The sequence below is a fragment of the Fulmarus glacialis genome, unplaced genomic scaffold (assembly GCF_000690835.1).
Source record: "Fulmarus glacialis isolate BGI_N327 unplaced genomic scaffold, ASM69083v1 scaffold7068, whole genome shotgun sequence".
NCBI lineage: Eukaryota > Metazoa > Chordata > Aves > Procellariiformes > Procellariidae > Fulmarus > Fulmarus glacialis.
This window is the reverse complement of record NW_009227507.1, coordinates 1-20,874: the sequence shown is the minus strand read 5'-3', so window position 1 is coordinate 20,874 and position 20,874 is coordinate 1. Positions and strand designations below refer to the sequence as shown.

Sequence of the window (20,874 nt, the reverse complement as noted above, 5' to 3'; positions counted from 1 at the left end):
AGCAGGAATATGCGCAACGCAGCAGGGTGCTCACGGGAGGCCCCAGTGATATCCTGTTTCACACCACGTACAAAAGAAAAGGGAATTTTAAAAAACCCACCTGATTTCACTCATTGCCTAGCTGGGAAAATAGGGGAATGCCAACTATGCAACTGTTAGAAATGATTCACCGCACCTTCTACTAAGAAAACTTATCTTTGCAAATGGACATCTCACTGACTAAATTGATTTGGAAGTAAGAGCCAGCCATAATAAACCCATGATGGAATTTATCTTGATGTGAAGAATTAGAGACATTTAAAATAATTTTTTGTTTAACCACTAGCATGTGGGTGGCTCAAGTCCATTCATATCTCGGCAAAAGCACAAAACAGTCTCACATTTTTTTTGTATTCCACAGCAGCTGGATGACTCATGCGCTATTTCACCATCATTTTACACTGGTATGTACTGGTGCTGCCACAGAAAGAGGTGTTTCTACCTTCTCCCTTCCTGCAGCCATTCATTCCTAGCCTTGCCCCCTCCTCTAACTACACGCACGTTTGTTGGCACAAGGAGAAAGACTGAAGTAGACAAACTGAGCAGTGTGAACTGAGATAATGTAACAGTCTTTAGCCTGCACCAGTCCCCCTGTCCAGGTCAGAGCACAGAGGTTTGTCCTGGCATGACAATGCAGCCAGGACATGGAATAAGAATGAGACTGGTAGCAGGTGAGACTACTGGGATCACCTTTTCCCATAGGTAACCCTGACTATGCTAACTGACTGGATTGTGACACTACAACATTTTATGACATTTATCTCTCATCCTGGGGTACTGCAGCAAAACAAGAGATAGAGGTTGGTTTTAAACAACAGACGTATAGGAATTATTGTTTGAAAAAGAAAGAAAGAAACAAAAAAGATTGGTTTTGTTATTTTAAACCATTCATTTAAAAATAATTTTTTTAAAAAAAAGGTGTGACCTCAGACTTCAAAAGTCTGGCTTACACAGCCAATAATATTTGAAATAGTAGTAGTAAAGAAAATAGGACTTTTCTGTAAGAGTATTAATACTATTTCAACTTCTGTAAATACATTTATAAACAGAAATGTATGTTTTTCTTTCAATACCAGTGCACACACAGACTACAAGCCTCAAAAGCATAACAAAAATGAGGGGAGGAATTCATTATTAGTATTTACAGATTTACTATGTTAAATACGATAACATAGAAATAAACATTACAATTGAAGACAAAACAAAGAAAACATAGCTAAACAAGCATGTCCTTTGATAAGAGCAATGAGAGTAATTCAAATGAGTATTTTGAAATAATTCTAATGTCTATAACAGATCTAAGGGTATGACAAGTTTCAGATCACAGAAAGGTTACATCACTTGAGCATTTTTCTCCTCAAGTCTAAATTGGAAATATGTTGGCAACTAGAAATAAAAATCATGGTATTGCTGAAATTCTTCAACAATGCAAAATGTCTACTGCTCTAAATGCCAAAAAACAAAGTAATATAACATACAAAGGAGATACATGAGCAAATCCATAGAGGACTTTTAAATACAAGAAAGGCTATTATGTTCATGCCAACACATGGAATTTGAAAAAAAGGGAAAAAAAAAAGAAAAAAAAAAGAGAAAAAGAAAAAACTCTACCAAAAACTATTAAAATCACTGCAGAAAAGGCTGCTTGTCACTTCTTCTAAACAATAAAGTTTATGCTCACTCATCAGGAATGGTGGAGAGACACTAAAGTCAAATTAAAAAGTGCAAAAGTATTCAACATATATTGTTTCCAGAAGCATTCACAATAGTTTAAGCTTTGTACAACAGAAAAAGCAGTGGTTCCCCTCTCTGTATTAAATATATTCAAGTGCAAGGAAAGAGCAAATCCTAATTAACAGAGTATTATAGTGCACTTACGTATTATGTAACTTTACCCTGAAAAACAGGGTGTTTTTCAACACCGTAAGAGCAGCTTTTAGAGAAGTGAAAACATTCACTTTTTAACAGTTTCATAAAATACAAAGTGATTGGAATTGCTTTGTTTTCAGCAATATTTCTTGGTATCAGAAGATTTTTTTGCGCATTAGTGTGTGAGAAATAAAATTCAGCTGTCAAACTGAAATTCAGACAATTTTTTTTAAGGCGCCTTGTTGGAGCACTCTTAAATCTGTTTGTTGCTATGCCTGAAGGCTTTGAATATTTCCCCCACAGTTTCAAAGCTCGGAAATCCCCTTCGAACCTTATAGGCAGGAAGACTTTTCTCAGTATTGTGTATGGTATCACTATGTACTCTGGATTGCATACAATTTGTTTGCCCTCTGTTGTACGCTTCTAGAGTTAACAAATAATCCAGGAGTCACAAACTCCTGTGGCTGTAGCCTTCAGAGATACCGTCACAAACAGGAGGGTACTCACAGGCACATTGACAACCTGAGAGGTGCTCTGTGTTGCCTGTTCATAGTCCTCCGTCAACAGCAGGCACTGTTGCCGCGGGACTTGTTCCTGCCTGCCTACAGCAGACAGCAGAGGGTCAGTCACAAGGCCAATGCAAATCCTGGACCTCAACAATCCAGGCAGCGCACTTCTGAAACATCCTTCCTGAGCACACCTAACATGGAGGGAGGAACAAGCAGTTTGTGCTGGTGTCCTCCATGGAAAAATGCCCTCATCTTTGCAAGGCTGCCATCGTAAGTACAAGAGTATAGGAATGGACCACACCAAGCTTTCTTTTAAAACAAACAAACAAACAAACAAAAAAACCTTGCAAAGGCAGAAATATTTTGAATTCATGGTGCTTTCAAAATTAAAAACACTATTTTGGAACCTTTTCATCTTAGGGCAAACCACCTAACAGAATGCTAAACCAGGAAAAGATTGACTTCAATGCTTAAATACGATGTAACGGGCATTACAGAAAGACAGTGGAATAATATAAAAGCAATGCATCATGAACTTCATAGAAAAGACAGCGTCCCAAGAAAGAGAGGCAAACTAGCACTTAATTACAGACAATTCATAATATCCACGTGGAAAAATGCTACATGAATAGCAGACAGCTGGATATACCTCCATGGTGCTTTCTCTGCTATGCTGGTATGAATGTTTGAAGCAAATCTGAACAAGAAACTGATTTAGCTGAAAAAACACCCACAAGAAAACAAAACATTATTTTGTCATCTAGGTTTGTGCCCTGCTTACCACGGGGATGTGCTCACTTGTTTCCCGGCATACTTGCAGGGGCCAAAGGGGGCAGGAATGAACAGCTGGCAGGGTAGTAAGGCTCATTTAAAAATCACACTGCCACCAAATGCTTACGCTAACTAATATTTGCATTCTCAAGAGAAACTGCAACTGTTCTGAGAGACTGAATGGCACCACATGTTCTACCCCTATTTTAATTTTTTCTAGAAACAATCTGGAGGATTATAAACCTATGCACCTAGCATCTGTACACTGTAATATGGTTGAACCGATCACTAAAAAATGTGCAAACCCTCTGGAATACTATGATCTGGTAGAGTTTAATGTGCACACCTTTTGCAAAAGAGTATCTCTAAAATTTCTTTCCTTGTGTCAATGAAAAAGTAGGTAAAATAGAACCAGATGGCATTAATTAGATTTTCAAAAAACCTTACACAAGACTTTATAAGCTACTAAAACACTGAACTAGCTATAGTATTAAAAACAGGCAGAAAAGAAAAAACAAAGGGTCATGCTAAAAAGTTAGCAGCATCTTTCAAAGTTCTATACTAATTCCCATATATACGAAATATTTTACAGATATTTAGGAAAGGGGATGGCACAGAAGAAGCCAAACCAGTGACGAATACAAAAACAAATTAAATTTAGCATCAGAAAGATGAAACAATGCATAATATAGGAAGAAAGTGCACTTATGTTTTACAGATTTCTGGAGGAACTGTATCAACTTAAATGATCATCATACTGTAATGAAAACATCTGCTCAAATTGCCGATGTTCTAAAACAAATCTAATCAAATCCTAAGAGATAAGACATTGGATAGATAACATGAAATTATTATAACTTATTAAGCTATTCTAATTATCATAAATTATAATGAAGCCCTATATTAGACAACTCCAGATAGGCCTCTGGAGCATCAGAAGAATCTGTCTTTGACCATAGCTGGAGACCAGCTGCTCAACTTAGAAGGACCTTTGGTAACGGACCAAAGGACCAAATGGTAAAGGACCATTTGATAATGCCTAAGTTCCAAGAGGTAACATTTCAAAGTGTCTTAAATCAACATGTGTTCACGCTAATTTTACTTTAGAAGTATTATCACAGAACTCAGCAATATTCAGAGACAGCAAACACTTAAAAGAAGGATGGTAGTGTATGCAGTCTGCATTATGTAAACATGTCTCAAGATCCTACTTAGTGGAATGCATGAGCTGAAAGTAAAGGACTGTGTCGAAGGGGTTCCTGATAAAATGATCTCCTTAAAAATCAGCTACTCAGATAATTCAGATTGGTTTAATTCTTTAGTTAAAAGTTACTGTTCTGACTTCATGTTTATGATCCTGTCTGCCTCTGTGATCAGCTAATGGACAGGAAAAAAGAAATACTTTATCAAGGTATGCCATTCTTAAACCTTGGTGAAATTCTTCATTTTCCTCTATTTCTCTCTGTTTCTTCTTACACATTCTAACTAACATAAAGATGATACAGATCTGAGAAAAATCACTGCATCAGCAAACTATATTTGTATTTTGCTTAGCAAGATCTTCAGATGATGTACAGTGGAAACGAGTTAAGGTTAGCAATGGTATTTTAACCAAGCAACTGGTGTTAAAAAAAAGATGTATTAGAACCAGATTTTTCTTACTTGATTGCACTAACTGGAATATGAAGAATGTATCATGTTAGGAGAATTTCCAAATACAGAGGTGACAAAGTAGCAGTTTAAAAAGACTGTGGAGGACAACAAAACAGGTTTAGACAGTAGATTGGAAGAAAGGAGCATTCTTGTGTTGCAGGGTCACCTAACTTTGCCGCATAACCATTTGATGGCAAAGGAGACCAAGTGACCTGAATAAAATCCCAACTCATTCCTTGCTGTATGAATTGAGAAAAGGAGGACTGTGGACCACCCCAGAAGATCTGACCCACCCCCAAGAAAGATTCTCTAACACTGAGGTAATTGAGGGAAAGAAATATGTGCTGAATTTATAATGTTTTCATCTAGATCTATTTCTTGCTAAGGAAGCAGCTAAGTCTTTTATCCTCCTGCCAAAAGACTCTGTGCTTCTGTTTGCGTCCATTATCAGGAGCCTCTGGGGTAAGGGAAGATGCAAGAGAAACCTTAGAAAAATTCCGACTGTCTTTGTCTCTCACCACCCATTTCCCATTTGGTCTCCCCTCTTCCCCTCTTTTTCCTTCCTCCCAGAAGTTCCCTCCCCTCTAGCAGATCATATCACAATAAGAGTGTAACATCCACCCTGAATTAAATAGAGGCAGGAGGACAGAAAGTAAGCAGGATAAAGGCTGCAGCTTGGGCTCCAGTGCTCTCAGACTGAGCACTGTACTACTGCAATCATCTCAACACCCGCCATAAACCATTACCTGTCATTGTTCGGTGCTTACTAGACCTACCAGATTTAGTGGATCAAGCTCTGAGGATAGTGTTCTCTCTAACCCCCAAATTAACTCTAGTTCCAGACAAAATACTGCAACTTAAACAAACCCACAGCTAATCCTGAGCCCCACTCAAGTTAAGCTCTCCTCTATCCTTGTGGATGTTACAAGATCTAGCAGCAAACCTGGCTCTTAAGGCAATGCAGGACTCTGCCCTACTGAATACTAAGCCTATCCTGACTGAGTCCAGTGGCCCATATTTAGCAGAGATCTGAAGAAAAAAAAAAAGAAAATATGTTCAACCCTATCTGCAAATGTTGTCTCATCTTTGTAGGTTTCCCTAGACCTACGACTGCACATCTTTATGATCCAGGAGTCTTCAGGCTTGATTATCGGTGTATTTAATTTTAATTGCAATGCTAACTCTATCCTTATCTACAAGCTAAGGATCATATCCTTCCCATAACTAAAAATTAGCCACAAAGCAACAATGGACTTGGTCATCAATCTGCTATTCTACAAAACCTGTAGAATTAAACTGTTCAGCACTGGCCATCCTATAATCGAAAAACAGCTATAAGCAAGTTTTTTGATCAGTGTTGCTGCAGACTAGATAACACATTTGTCCTTACCAATGCCACCTCTTAATTTAATGCTCCAGCCTAACCACAGCCATATTAAGCGAGTGCTTCAAGTACTTTAACTCCCAAATATGAACTCTTACCCTAGTAAGGGTAACACCAACACGTACCCAACAGGCTGCCAATAAGCCCTTCATCTCCACCGGCATCAGCTCTCACTCAATCCTAATGAACTTGTAAGACTCTAACAATAACTGAAGTTCTCCAGCACCTGCTGTCCACAACACTAATCCCCAAACACCATACTTCCAGAACTTTCTAGATTCAGCAATGACAGGTTCTTCCATGCTTGCCATCCTGAAACCCCAGCCTACCTACAAGTCAGTAACTCATACCCATCCAAAAGTTAGTCATAACTTGCTCATCTAAGCCAACGTCAGCATTCATCCTACTCTTGGGCCTCCTAGAGGAGAGGAAGGAAGGAAGAGAGGGGGAGAGGGAGAAAAAAGAAGGGAAAAAAAAAGCAAGCTCAGAAATCTCTACCATCTTGAAGACTAGGCTTAGCTGTAATCCTAACCCTAACTACAGCTCACCACGCCTATATCCCTCTCCAGAACTAACAGAAAGCTTTCAACCCGTGCTGACACCAGCAGGATTTTCATCCTGCCAGCACAGTTCTTGCAGAAGCTAGCTCTGAATCCAAGTGCTGTCATTTTAAACTGAACCCCAGCAAAGTGACCCACCCTGCCACAGAACTGACAAGAACTTTCAGTCATTCCCACCTGAGAAGAAACCACAGGAACTGCTCTTGCCTAAAACAGACCCCATCCCAGTGCAAGGGGCTTTGCAGCATTCAGCAACATGCCAAATTTTGGTACTCCTACTGTAGAGGACCAACAACTGGAAATCTGATCCCTTTGCTGTAATGTGGCACATATCTGGGAGGGAAGGGGGCACATGAATCCATGGGAGAAATTCCACCCAGCCTTCTCCTTCCTTCCATGTTTCCTCCCCTCAGAAAGTTCTTTGCTTCCTGGCAGTGACAGGGAGGAGGCAACATATATGGGAATAGAGATAGAGGAGGTAAACGGCGCACATAGCTTGAGCTGTGGCACACACTGTGCACACGGTATCAGCTGTTTGCTGGGAAGGGGTTTTCGCCGCTTCAGCCCCTGATCTTCTCAGGAGACACAGCATGCCTAACTGAATTAACTAGCCTTCTCTTTCTCCCTGAGCTCAGGCAAAGAAGCCATGACATCCAGGTGCAAGATGGACAGCCATAATCACCCAGGCATCTCAGGGCAGGTAAGGGTAGCTCACCTTGGAAACAGCTCAAGTGCAGGCAATTTAGCTGACTTTGACCACAAGTTGAGAGTCAACAAAGCAGATAGAAGAATGAGAAGATCACACTGCAAGTTGGGAGTGAAGGCTCTGCCAGGTGGGGTTAGGGCAGACTGTGTCAGACATAGTTTTCTTAGAGTCTGGATTCCATATGATTTTTGGAAGTAATAAACTACTCCATTCGGAACAGGACTGACATACCGCACAGGGCTTTGAGGCAAATCATGGAGTTGGGAAACATGCACATGTGGAAGCAGAACCAGAGCATTATAGAAAAGAAAAGGCATCAATCTAAAAGTAAGAGATAGAGCTTTATTTTCAAGGCTCCTTGGAAACAGCACAACCTCATTCAGCCGCAAAAGTAACACTGAGATGAATGGGTCACTTCCTCTCCTCCCTCCAGTCTCTTATATTCTAGAAGAATATGTAAAACCCCTTTATGCACTTAGCCCAGATCTAGCGTGGGGACTTTACATGCCCACAAATCCATCTCTTCCTGCCTTCTTGACAGCACATACACATATCCCATGTGCTTCCTTCCCCCTGCACAACAGTCCTTTCAGGCTGATCAGGGGTATGAAGTAGTCACGAACGGAATGAAATTACTGCATTTGTGTATTTGAGAGAAACACCTGGGAGCAGCTGCGACATGGAAGTCATCACAGCAAAAGCTGATTCTGCCTCTCAGTATACCAATTATTATCATCTCGGGCTCAATGGCATAGCTCCCAATTAAATACAGCCAGAGTAAATAGGCATCCAACTGAAAACATCATATAGACATTGGTACAAAAGGTGACAGTGTTGTTACAATTGTTTTCTTTCTACAGCAGCCTGCTAGGTTGCAGCTCGCTGTATTACATCATCGTATGACATCCTAATAGACCTTTCAGTAGTTGTGCATAAAGATCTGAATCGATGTCAATTTTTATGTGTAACAGGTATTTTCTTATCACAGATAATCAGTTTTATAGTTCACGCAAGCCATCTTTTCAACATATTTGTAGATAGTCTTCACTAATGGTAGTGAAGATGTACACTGATGTACAAACCTAAGTTGTTTGATTTTCTTTCCTAAAACTAATTACAAAAAAGATTTTTTTTTTAATCACAGGACAACACGCTACTTTTGGGGGATCCTCATCAAACTAAATCTTTGCTCCTAATTTTCTAATCTGATCACATTTATTCTTGAGAGAAAGAAAATCAAATAAAGCAATGCTGCTGTTGCAAAAGTAAGACAAAAGACTATTCCTCAGTGGAAAAAAAAAAAAAAGATTCCAAATGCATTACATATTCAATTTGAAACATTATTGGAAAAAAAATGTTTAGAGCTCAAAGCAACTCAAACTGTTTTCCTGAATAATCATTTCATTGCAAGAAACACAGATGCACTAAAGAAAACTAGTCAGGAGAAAAGAAGGAATAGAAAGATAAAATGTTTTCTATTTGAATTGCAGCTACTACAAAAAAGTGACTGACTGGAAAATGGAAACCCCCCTCTCAGATATACTTGCTTACATCCTATTTTCAGACTCTTCACCTAGCTTCCCCTCTGGAAAACCCTGGCTGCAGGAAAAGTCACACAGTCTGGCACACCTAAAATGGCCAGCACATTTTCATCATCACACGTCTGCTTTCACAGCACAAAGGAAACTAAAAAGTCCCAAATTTATTTCCAGACACCTCTGACACACCACAACACTGTTTTGCTTCTACCCCTGCATCCATGCTCAAAATTCACCGAGAGAGCAGACTTTAAGCTGTGCAGCCAACAGTAAACACACAGAGTTCATTGCCTTTCAGCCTCCTGGTAATTGCCTGCCAATAGGGAACTGGAACAAGGTCAACTTGGAACTAGCAAGTGGGTGGCCCCAGAGGGGTAAATGATGGAATTTCAGCTATCACATGGACTAACAAAATCTACTGACATCAAAACTTAATGTATTGAGTCTTTGTTTCATTAGATTGCATTCATTTGATCAATCAGGTTCCCAAACAGGGGGAACATCATTTCCACTACTGCTTAGCTTGGGTGTGAATGTCCTGTTACCCAGAACTCCCTTCCTAAATCTCCCCGCCCTCAACTGGTACTGCTGATCTAGCCCTGGGCACTTGACAAATTTGAAATTTTCAAGCCAGCAGTCACCACATGGAACAGAAATGAAACTTCACAGACTAGGCAGTTAACTGGTTAAGGAATTAAAAGTTTTGTTGTTGTTGCTTTCTTTAATAAACCAACCTCAACCATAATTTTCACAAAGGCTTTTAGAAAGGTAAAGTTAGTTGTATAGTGTGCAATAAAACACATTCTTTCGTTTATCTTATAATAGTATAGAACACCAGTACCCATTAAATAATTAAAATTAGTGCTACATTTTTAAGGATAATTTTACTCCCCTATACAATTCACAGCTAGATCAGCTAAAAGTCCTGAACTGAGGAGAAAATCTGTGTGGAAATCAGATGTCTGAACAATAGGCTGAATGTACTACAACCACCCCAACACTAACTGTTTCAAGTTTCTGTAACTGTTACATGTGCGCAATGTCTGTGTCTGCAGAAAGCCTGAAGAATTAAACCTGGTGTAACCTGGTGTCCTCTTCCATATTTTCAGAACCGGTGCAGAAGTGAGGTGCCAGCTGCAGGAAAATGTCAATACTTAACAAAGGTAAAGCAAAACCACCCCGGGATGTGGCGTGGGCTCCATCTAGCGGAGCTCAGCTTCGTGCCGTATCGCTATTGCTGAACCACTAATCTCCACACAAAATGAGTAAGAAATAGAGCAGCAATATATTACAGTGTCGGGAAATTATACCCTCTCATATGTTTACAATGACCTTTGAAAAGCTAGATATTCCTGATGCATACGGTAATTATAAATATAAAAGTGTATCTTTAAAATTGAGGGGTAGTTGGTTGGTTGGTGGGTTGTGAAAATTGAAAATTGACTGAACAAAATGGTAATTGGTTCTTTATTGTTTCTGGCAAACAGCTGCCCAACTGAAAAAATCAAATATTCAGGACATAAATGTAAGCTTCAGATATGATACTGAACTTAAGAAACACTAGGACTTCTACTTTTTTGCAAGCTCAAAATACTAGATGTCTTATTTTGTTCTAGTTACTGGGTTTTATTCCATATTTAAAATTTAGCTTTTGAAGGATTAAAAGATTTTTAACATAAAAAAAAATCCATTTTAATTATTTCAGTATCCATTAAGAGCTGATTGAAAATATAAGAACAAAGACAATATGAAAGAGGTCAAGATTTAGATCCATTTTATAAACACAACTGAAAAAGATACATAGGATACTTCAGTATCTAATGGCCTATTAATGTTTAAAGCAAAGAAAAAAAGATTTGTGGCGTTTTCAAAGTTCTTGAACATTAATTGTATATTACCCTCCTAGCCAATGAACCTGACAGCGTGCGAGACCTACCTGTGGGCTTGTCTTTCTAAAAGTGTCAGTTCCATGTATCACGTCCCTTATTATTCTTTCTCTGAGATTATTATACTCCTCTTCGGTGAGGTCACTGTCCTCCAGCTGATGGTTGCAAACTGGGCACTGTCCGCTGTAATAATAGTGAAACAAGAAAATAAAAGGATAAAGGCTTTTAAATAAGAAATACCTTAAATTTTACTAACTTATTGAGTGTCTGTGTCTGAGCACAATTCTTTACAAGAACTCCAACACAGTACAATCATCAGAAAATCAGTTGTACTCTTTCTGGGATGCATCCAAAACCTATTAAAGTCACTAGAAATATTTTTATGTGATTTGGTGGGATCAGGATCAAAGATTTAACTCTAGAGACGTTTGAGGATTTAGCACTGAAACTCTGCATGAGAGCATGGGAAAAAAAAAAAAAAAGAGTATTTAAATATTAACCAGCATTTATTTAGGCCTTGAGAGATCAGAGTTCAATTCTCAGCATTACCACGAATTTCCGTATCTCTAATATTTGGAAGTTTCCCTACTACACAGGAAAGTCACCATGGATATATACAGCCCAGATCTCAACGTGGGAAGGTGATGCAGTTGTACTGGCCTGGCCAGAACATACGAAGTAGCTGTAGGCACACTAGTTGAAGCTAGCAGGCAGACCACAGAGCCTCGGTGTAGCTATAAATCTATTCCAAAGTGTTACAACAAGAAAATGCACCAGTGAAATGCTCCACTATTGTGCCACTGACTGCTCCAAAAAAGCTAAGCTATCTGTGCCTGGTTTATCAAGGTTTGGAATAAACAAACCTGCCACAGGTGTAGGAATAAGTCCGCCCAAAAGAAGGAAAAAAAAAAAAAAGAAAGAAAGAAAGAAAAGGTAACGTAAATCTGCTGTATGGTTGGAAAAGCAAATAATGAGCAAGACTGCCTTCTCTGTGCCACCTGCCTTTTGCTATCAGACTTCCCCTTATTTCTAGGCTCAGACTGTTTGTTCAGATCTCTCCAAGGTGGTCAAAGTCAACAGACTGAGAGCAGAATGTGACTAAAACAGAAATACTGTTTGCTTTGAAAGCCCTCACCAATACTAAGTCACACTGGCACTGTGTGTCTGTATGATGCCCAATTGCACCAGATATTTTCTAATATCAGGTTGACTGCACCCAAATAGAAAGCAGCTTTACGTTGCCATCTCCTGGCGACTAATCACTACTTGTTTCTTTATTGCTAAGAAACTTCTGTTCCTACTCTGTAGCACGGGCTAAATATCATCACATGGATCTAGGAATACAGACCGCTGCAGATGAAAAAGTTCTGCAGCTACAGTCAACCAATGCCATCATTTTGTGTTCATTTCCCAGAGCCCGAAACACCACTCCATCGTGCACAGCTGTGTCAGTGATTGCATGACTGCATGCGGCACTGGGACAGTTTCCTTTATCATTCACATTGTCCACTTCTCAGTATTCTTAGTCTCCCTATTGCAGGGCCAGCAGCTATGGTAACAATTGTGGTTCTGCAAATCCCAAATCATATGTCGTTTTGTCTCTGACACACACAAGAACTCTCCATTGATCTGACCATGCATGTTTTTAATACTAAAAGACCAAAGAGACTGAAAATCCATAATAAAAGAAAAGATTACAGAATAGAACAACAGGGGATGTGACAAAACAGACCTCAAACTCTTTAGTTTCCTCAAGAAGAGTGCTGGCATGTCATAGCAAATCCTGAAAAATTTTCCAGAACAGCACGAGTGAGGCAACTCTACAGAGAACACGCAGATCCAAGTCAGCCAAGAGGCACAACTTTTTCTCTAACCAACCTAGTGCTGCAAAAACTCCCCAGCACTGGGAAAGGCCATCAAAACAAACCACAACCACGAGAACCATGTCAACTGCTATGAGTTGGGTTTTTGTTCCTACAGGCTGCTAGCACAGCACACACATAATTCCAAGATGCAAAACAAGACAGGCCTAACTTCCATGGCCACCTCTGGATTTTTGTATGATCCCCCCGAACCGTATTTTGAGAGAAAGAAAAAACGTCTTCTTTAATATCTAGCCTTTTCTGTTGTTTCATGTCCCACAGACAGCCATGATCTCTGCCCTAACACATAGTCTGAAGGAAATCAAACTGGAAGTGTCGTCGCTTCCATGTCCCATTTGTTCATTCTTTTCTTTCCTAGTTGTCTCTCCCGTTAGCCCCTATAAACTAAACACATAATCAACACAATGCACAACTCCATACCCAGGTCAAAAATGTATGTCATGCAACACTACCATGAACCTCTGGGCCCACCACAAAACCAGCATGTAAGGTGGGGTAATAGTGGAGGACTGAGACAAAACAACCTGTATCTCTGTGCTTGAATTGTGATCTACATTAACCTCTTTTTTTTTTCCTCCTAAAAAACTTATCTGAAAGTTTTGCAGATACACTTTCTAAAGACAAACCAATGAGCTACAAATATACATAGACTTCATGGGTACACTTCCTGACTTCTCTGTGGGTTAAACCTAGAAATTTTTCAAAGCTTAACTCTTTAATAACTACATGAAAAAGGAAAAGGAAACGGTCAAATAGGATAAAAACATACACTAAGGAAATTCACAGTCAGTCACATCTGTTCTTAAGCACTTCTGCCAAGAATATTAGACATGAGATCCAGCTTGCATCTTCATCACCAGACTGGACACTCCAGCCACAGTACCAAGAAAATAAGCAGAATCTAGTAGCTTCTCCAACAGGCAATAAAATGACGCTTAGTCTGAATGGGTCTTTGGTTCTTCCCAGCTGACGAACAATGACTTTTTTGCCGCTTGCTCCCACTTAAGCTTCTCTTATATGCAGGATATGTTGTTGATGTTTCACATTTTTCCTTTCTCTCATGCTGTGTTCAGAAGCCTGTATTCACCCAGCTGGGCATAATTTGAACTGAAGGAGTAACCATTCTTCTCTAAATCCATCCAAATATCTTACTTTCACAAGCACAATCTCAGAACTGAATCGTAAGATTTAAGCTTTAAGTGTTAAAATGGAACGAGTTACTCTCCCCTGGCTGTCTCCACAGAGAGATCCTAGAGATGCCAAAGCTAAGTCATTGTAATTTTCTAAAACCATGGCAATCAGAAATGTTAAATTCTCCCAACAATTGATGTCTAGTATACATTAATGCACATACCATAAGCTAAGACTGCATTAATTGCAATGCTGACAGCGCATTTACTGAATCAAAAAAAGTTACGCATGGAATCCCAACAACGGACATTCACTGCGGCACACAAACAATACACTCCAGTTGCTCAACCCACCATCCACTGCAGGCTTAGCCTACATATTAATATAAGCAATGAGACTGGCTGCTCTTATAGCTGTAAAGTTACCATTAAATGGTAAAGTTACCATTAAATACATCTAATTGCACTAAGGAACTTCACAGTTTGGCAACAAAGAAGAAAGGCCTATCAAACTGTTATGAGACTATTTCAAAATCATTAAGCCTAAAACTTAAGGACCTGTCCCATAGTTAACTTGGATCCTTCTGCAACTACCACTTTCAGATTACTTGAAAAAAACAAACCTGCCACACCCCAACAAATCAACCCACCCCAACCACCTACCAACAGCCAAAGCTCCTGAAGCCAGTTTCTTCTTGTGAATTCTCAATGTGGATTCCCAAAGGGAGCAGAGGCAAAACAGGCACGAGAAACACTCAGCATCTTGCAAGACTGGACCCTCAGTCTAACTGCTGCTTTTTCGCAACCATACCTTTAAAATTACCTTCCAATTTTTGTAACTTCTCACTGATCATTTTAGGATTTCATGCCAAGAAATTCCCACACAGAAGGCTTTCACCTCTATAGGATATATAGCTATCCTTACAGCTAACTGACCATTTAAATACTTTTTTGAGGGACTCCTTTTTTGAGATAGATTTGGAGTATCATGGCACTTACGTATCAAGCATGAAGTCAGACATGCTACAGTAATTTGAACGCAGGCTCAAAACACTCGAGCTGCAGCTTTCTATAGCTGACCTTGGAAATCCAAAGCTTTTGTAACTCTCAAGGAAAAATGGTCAGCAAACTTCAAGGTTTGTTTGCAGGGGGTTCAAGCTTCTGACTATCACAGTTCAAAGAAACTAGGAGCTCAGTGCTAGAAGAAGAAGAAAATATCCTGGATATGAGCATCTTAGATATAACTGCCAGTATTTAGACAAAATCAGAATAACCTATGAATAAGCCTATTAAATTGTCAAACTCAGTTTAGGAAAAAATAGTTCTTCCGGATTTTTTAACTCAAGACTCATGTTTTAAGACATCAGTTATGCTGACTGCAGAGATGAGTTTAGTAACAATCACCACATGAGTTTCAGAGATACCTTAAGGGCTTTGTCCTTTATGATCAGGACAAAAAAAAACCAAAACACAAAAAAATCCCAACAAAACCAACAAATGCGTTTTTCTTGCTTTCTTAAATCCTAAGGATCTTTTCTGGCAGCAGCCATTTCATTTAAACACAACAAAACTCTTATACTCTTTTTCTTTTCTTGAAACCATTTTAATTTTATTCAAATACTTATTCAAGTAGGCTACCTCAAACTTGTTTATTTCAAAATAAAAAGTGTTCATACAGTTATCACAAAATAACTCTATACAGCACCTTGTCAGCACTTTGTTCACAGATTCTTAATCCATGATAAAATGTGAGGTGATCTAAGTCAGTTTAGCTCTCAAAGTCCGTAACAGAGTTTACAGACAGTAAGATAACAAGCTACCTCTTAACCAAGACAATCAACTTTAGAATTTTAAAACTCTAAAGGCTGAAAAAGGTTGTCTAGAATTTGGTGAATAACACACACACACTTACAGATAACAGTAACCCATCTTACAGTGAACAACCCCTACCCTTAGGACAATGAGTTATGCTGTTCTTTCATGGGCTTCAAAAGCAGCAGACTCTACATGTGCTTTTACTTCAGAGCATGCAACACAGTGTATTTTTATAAACCACCAAAAAACCCCATAATCCATTGAAGACATTCTTATAATTAATACATTTATAGTTGCCAAATTGCTACAAAGCCACAGAACTAGGTTTCAAATAGAATAACATTTAAAATAGGAATTTACAGATATTAAGAAAACTGTGCTGTAATAGAAACACATACTCAATTTATCCCTGTGAAAACCTAACATAAGAATCATTTTGTCTTCACTGAAAATCAGGTGGGAAGGGAGAACCCTTCCATCTGTACAAATTAACTGCAGCGTGTGAATAGTATCAGTTTTCAAGAAGATACTCATTTACACACCAAAGCTGCTCTGTTAAATATCGTGTTAAACAATGGTATTATAAAACCAACCAAAAAACGAAGTCTTTAATTCCTAAACAGTAAACAAATAAGCCACCCAGTAAAATAGCAGCTCTTATTTTTCTCTGTGTTTTTCTGTCTTGGCTCTGCTTAGCATAACTCCTTCCCAAATGTGCATGTTGGGTCTTGTTTAATGCACAAGAATGAGTTGGAAACTGGAGTTTGGGAAATCATATGTACACAACAAAGATTCATATTCTCAAGGATTAAAATATTTTCTTATATAAGGAAAGCTATTTTTTATATTTATGAAAGAAGAGTTCAAGATAGAAAAATCAAGACAACACCTCACTTTTAAATAAAATGTTGCATTTACCTGTCTTTAATGCTGGTCAGGTGTCCTCTCCAGTTGCCTCCTGGTATACTAATATGTACAGAGGGAAAGATAAAAAAATTAGATTCTTATTTAAAAATACCTCAATTACAGATAAAGAATTCTGTTTTCGTCAACATTTAGAAATAAAAGACCAATCAATCTTCTACCCGGCAAAGAAATCATACAAAGATTCATATAATTTAGCAACGCCTGAAAATATTATATAAAGAACCAGCATTTAACAACATGCAGAGAACTAACACCATCAACCTCCCTAGTTTATGTTGTCCCCAAATATTAAGAATCATACAGATAACCAGGCTGCACTGACAATTTTGAAGTTGCTGCCTTACATGTTCATAAAGCACCTCAGAAACCAGATGGGAAAGCAGGAATCAAGATTCCTATGCAGATGTCATCCTGAGAGATTAAGATAGATATGCTCATACCAAAATGCTGCATTGAGACTTTTTGACTCCACATCATTATCATCATCACCACCACTACCACAGCCTGGTGTAAATATTCCTTTTTGCCCACAAGATCGAAACCAGAATAGGTTACAGAACAGGAATACCCATGCCAACATGCAGCAGCAGACACCTTTCCCTTGTGTTTATTATCATAGGCTGCACCATCACACATGCCATGGGCTTCGGAATAACGTCCTGCTTCTTCCTTCCTTTCCCATTTCTCATGCTGATACATAGCGGTTCTTTAGTTTTCTTACAAAGAAAATACCGTGATTCTTTGTTGCACACTCAGTTCTCTGTATTGGACCTGGCTTCACTCACTACTAGAAGTCAGTGCTGGTCTGCTCTTCAGAAAAATCATTTTTTAAAACTAACACCTATTCAGTTACACTCACAGAGCTCACTTCTGTGCTTACTGTACCATCAGCTTCCTTTGCCAGCAAAAGTTACCTCCCAATCCGTATCGTTTTTGCAAGATAACAGTGCTAGAAGTTATCAGATTCTATTTCTTTTTGGAAACTCCATCAGCATATACAAGTTCAGCACTAGCAATTGGAACAGACAGGTAAAACTGAGCATTTTGTACAGGTTCACAGATAAAAAGCCAGATGGGTAACTGATCACCTAGTTTCATCCCTCTATTATGGACTGTTTCTTCTTCATGTTTGAAACACTACTTCCTTTAGGGAAACACCCAACATTGATCTTAAAACATGAATCTACCACAGTCTTTTATGAATTGTTTTAACAGTCAAACACAGTATTAAAGATACAAACAGGAGTTTGTCTAGCTTCAGCGTGCAGCACTGGTTTGCCACTATATACAGGCAATATATAGCTCTTCAACGTACTCAGTGCCCCTGCAGTCTCCTTGCCAAAGACTTTTTATTACATTGAGCTTCCTGCACATACAGCACACACCTACAGGTAAGTCCTTTTCTACGCACTGGGAAAATAGCACCCCATGACAGATTCTCACCCGCTAAACCAGTTCATCTCAACTGAAGCCTACTGTCTGCTCCCTAGCTGTTCCCAGGAAAGAAAATAGCTAGGGGGGAGCAGTATAAACTGTTCTAATAATGGTAGTGCATTCCCACAGCCATATTTTCCATTCAGGAGGACTGACTTGTAAAATGGCTGTGTAGCTCACATAAACCAAAGCCAACAGTTAAAAAAAAGTCATAGACGGGGTTACAAACAACAGCATGTCAAATATGCAGTGGGCTCAGGTGAACTACACTGTGCATGCGCAGCGTAACTAGTTGTAATTTGTGGAGTCTGACCATCACCACTCATGAAAACAAACTGCATGGCCTGCTAAATACTGTGCTAAAACAAAGAGTCTCCTATTAAGATTATTCCTGTCCTATTAGTCTATACAAAGTCAACACTTAATCGTCACTTAACCTATGCTAATTTGCTGCCTCTTTCCTTCAAAGAGAGAAACTATCTAATTTTCAAATAACTTACTACTTCTACACTCAGATAGATTATAGGAAAAACCCTCATACCTGTCAATATTCCGTATGAACCAACCCCAGAAAGAGAAGTATGAAGTCGGGTATTTTGGACAGCCATGACTCATCACAATTTCCTACTTTCTGTACCAAGAAATAATATTTAACAAGTAAACTCTTTCAAGAAAAGGTGAAATCAGTAAGAATTTTACACTTTTACACTAATTTTGGAGCAAAAATAAAATGCATCTTTTCATGACAATGTGTCTCTCATGGAGAAGCAATAACCAAAATGAGATGTTGAGGGATCTTATTAGACTGTGGAATAATCTGAATCCCATCCTCATGAACTGGAGCCTGCTATTGAAACATTATTTACCTTTCAAACCATAGCTTTATACTCCGCATAAATGTTTTGTGAGGGTATATTTGGTTGTCTCTCAAATATAAGAGGATACCAAACAGCTCTTTTTGTAACTCAGCACCTTTCATACCCCTGCTGAAGTCAAAAAAGGCCTGCAGGACATCCAAGGTTGGGACCAAATCCTTAGCCAACATTTCACGGTAAAGTTCAAATGCGAGATTCATTTCTTGGTGACGGCTGGCTGCTTTGATACAGGATTCATAGTTTGTCCGTGAGGGAATCATAATCTTTTTTACTTCTTCCAAAAGAGTCAAGGCCATTCTCCATTGATCTGAATTACTCAGCCCTCTGATAAGAAGGTTGTAAGCCCCACTTTCTAAAATCCTAAATCTGATTTTCATTATATCATACACATCACGAATTTCTGAAGTCTGCCCCTGCTGGACACACAATGCCAGATATTTGACCAACAAATTATATGCAACGTCACCATTACTCTTTGCCACATGGGTCAGCAAGGACTTAGCCACATCAATCGGGCTGTTGCACCTGACCATACTGTTAAACATCACTTCTTCAAATATTTCAGGTGATCGAAAGCTTTCCCTCAGTCTGTTCCATTCCTCAGCCTGCAAAGGTTTTTCTGGAGGCTGTACGTTGGTAAACTTATGCCTTGACAGAACTTGACTCATTAACCGTTTCTTCGGAGCTCCAACAGAGGAAGAAAATTGGCGTTTCCCTTCAGATGTTTCTTTAGTCTCCTCATCCCATCCTTTTTCTTCTTCATAATCAATTTCAGACCTTTTCTTTGTAGGAAATACAGCAGTTCCTTTGGGATCCACTGCTAATGCAGTGCTGGAAGACGTCATAAAACTGAAACAGCTAACCTTTTTCCTATTGGGGATTCTGAAAGAGACAGCAAACAGTTGTTGGCATCCTGAAACAGGCCAGAACATGCGACGTTTCCATAGCAAAGCCTGAAACCCCTGTTGACTAGTTTGAGAAAAGAGTGCCATCACAAGAAATTATCTCACTATTAGCTCACTGTATCTAAGGGAGTTATAAAATGGAAAATGCAGTTTGCATGGGGATGTTTATTATAAAAGCCCAAGGGCTGCCAAGCTGTATAAGCTTCAGTTTCAAAATGCTTGTTCTATAAGTCCTTTCTGTCTCTTATGAAAACAAAAAATGGTAAAATCTTTTTTCCCCCAAATCAGTCTCTTTCTCTGTGAGAACATTCATCTGAAATGAGGGTATCTTTCTTTCTACAGAAAATGCTTTGCAAGTTTGCAGCTTATAATTTCTGTTTGATGGTTACTGTAAAGACGAGTACTGAGTATGTTGTATGCAGACAGGCAACAGATGCAGCTAGACAAAAAGCGCAGTTTTTCTTCCTGCCTTCATCCAAGTTGAGTCAGAAGGTTTCCTAAAAATAAAAATAACACCGCAACATCACGCCCTGCTTTCCTGTCATATTTACATCTGCATGCTAGCAAACACAAAGTTCAAGGTACCTCAAAAATTTCAGGTCAGGAATCCCAATCCTGATCCCTCAAGGGAGTCCCAGCACGGGATTCCTACGTGGGTTCCCTCATACCTTTCAACCTGTGACAAACTTCCGTTTGACTGGTTTCCCCAGTCGTAAATCCTTGGTAACGCCAAAGAGGCAGAGCAACACCATTGGCAGTAATTACAGTGAAATCCCACGTTAATATTAGGTTATAAACGTAAATACCGGGAGAGTCATCGGCAGCGGGGCAGGCAGCTAGTGCGGCTCATGAGGAGGCCCCGCAAGGCCTCACGTCCCCGACTCGGTGCCCTGCATGCCCGGCCCAGCCGTGCCCCCGTACACTACAACTCCCAGCGTGCACAGCGGCCCGGCCCTCAGCAGCGCGCTGCCTGCTGGGAATGTCTCCCCT

At 39.3% G+C, this 20,874-nt stretch overlaps 1 protein-coding gene across 1 annotated transcript in view; it reads right to left on the bottom strand.

The window, feature by feature from the left end:
• LOC104080681 (mitochondrial ribonuclease P protein 3-like) overlaps positions 1 to 19,971 on the bottom strand; it is a gene marked incomplete at its 3' end in the record, with an annotated part of 48,201 nt that extends 28,230 nt beyond the window's left edge. The window contains exons 1-3 of the mRNA XM_009583157.1: positions 18,971 to 19,971; positions 16,662 to 16,709; positions 10,966 to 11,098 (exon numbers count right to left, since the gene is read on the bottom strand). Coding sequence (XP_009581452.1) covers positions 10,966 to 11,098; positions 16,662 to 16,709; positions 18,971 to 19,971 — 1,182 coding nt within the window. The remainder of the gene's footprint in view (positions 1 to 10,965; positions 11,099 to 16,661; positions 16,710 to 18,970) is intronic.
• Between the last annotated feature and the right edge of the window lie 903 nt (positions 19,972 to 20,874).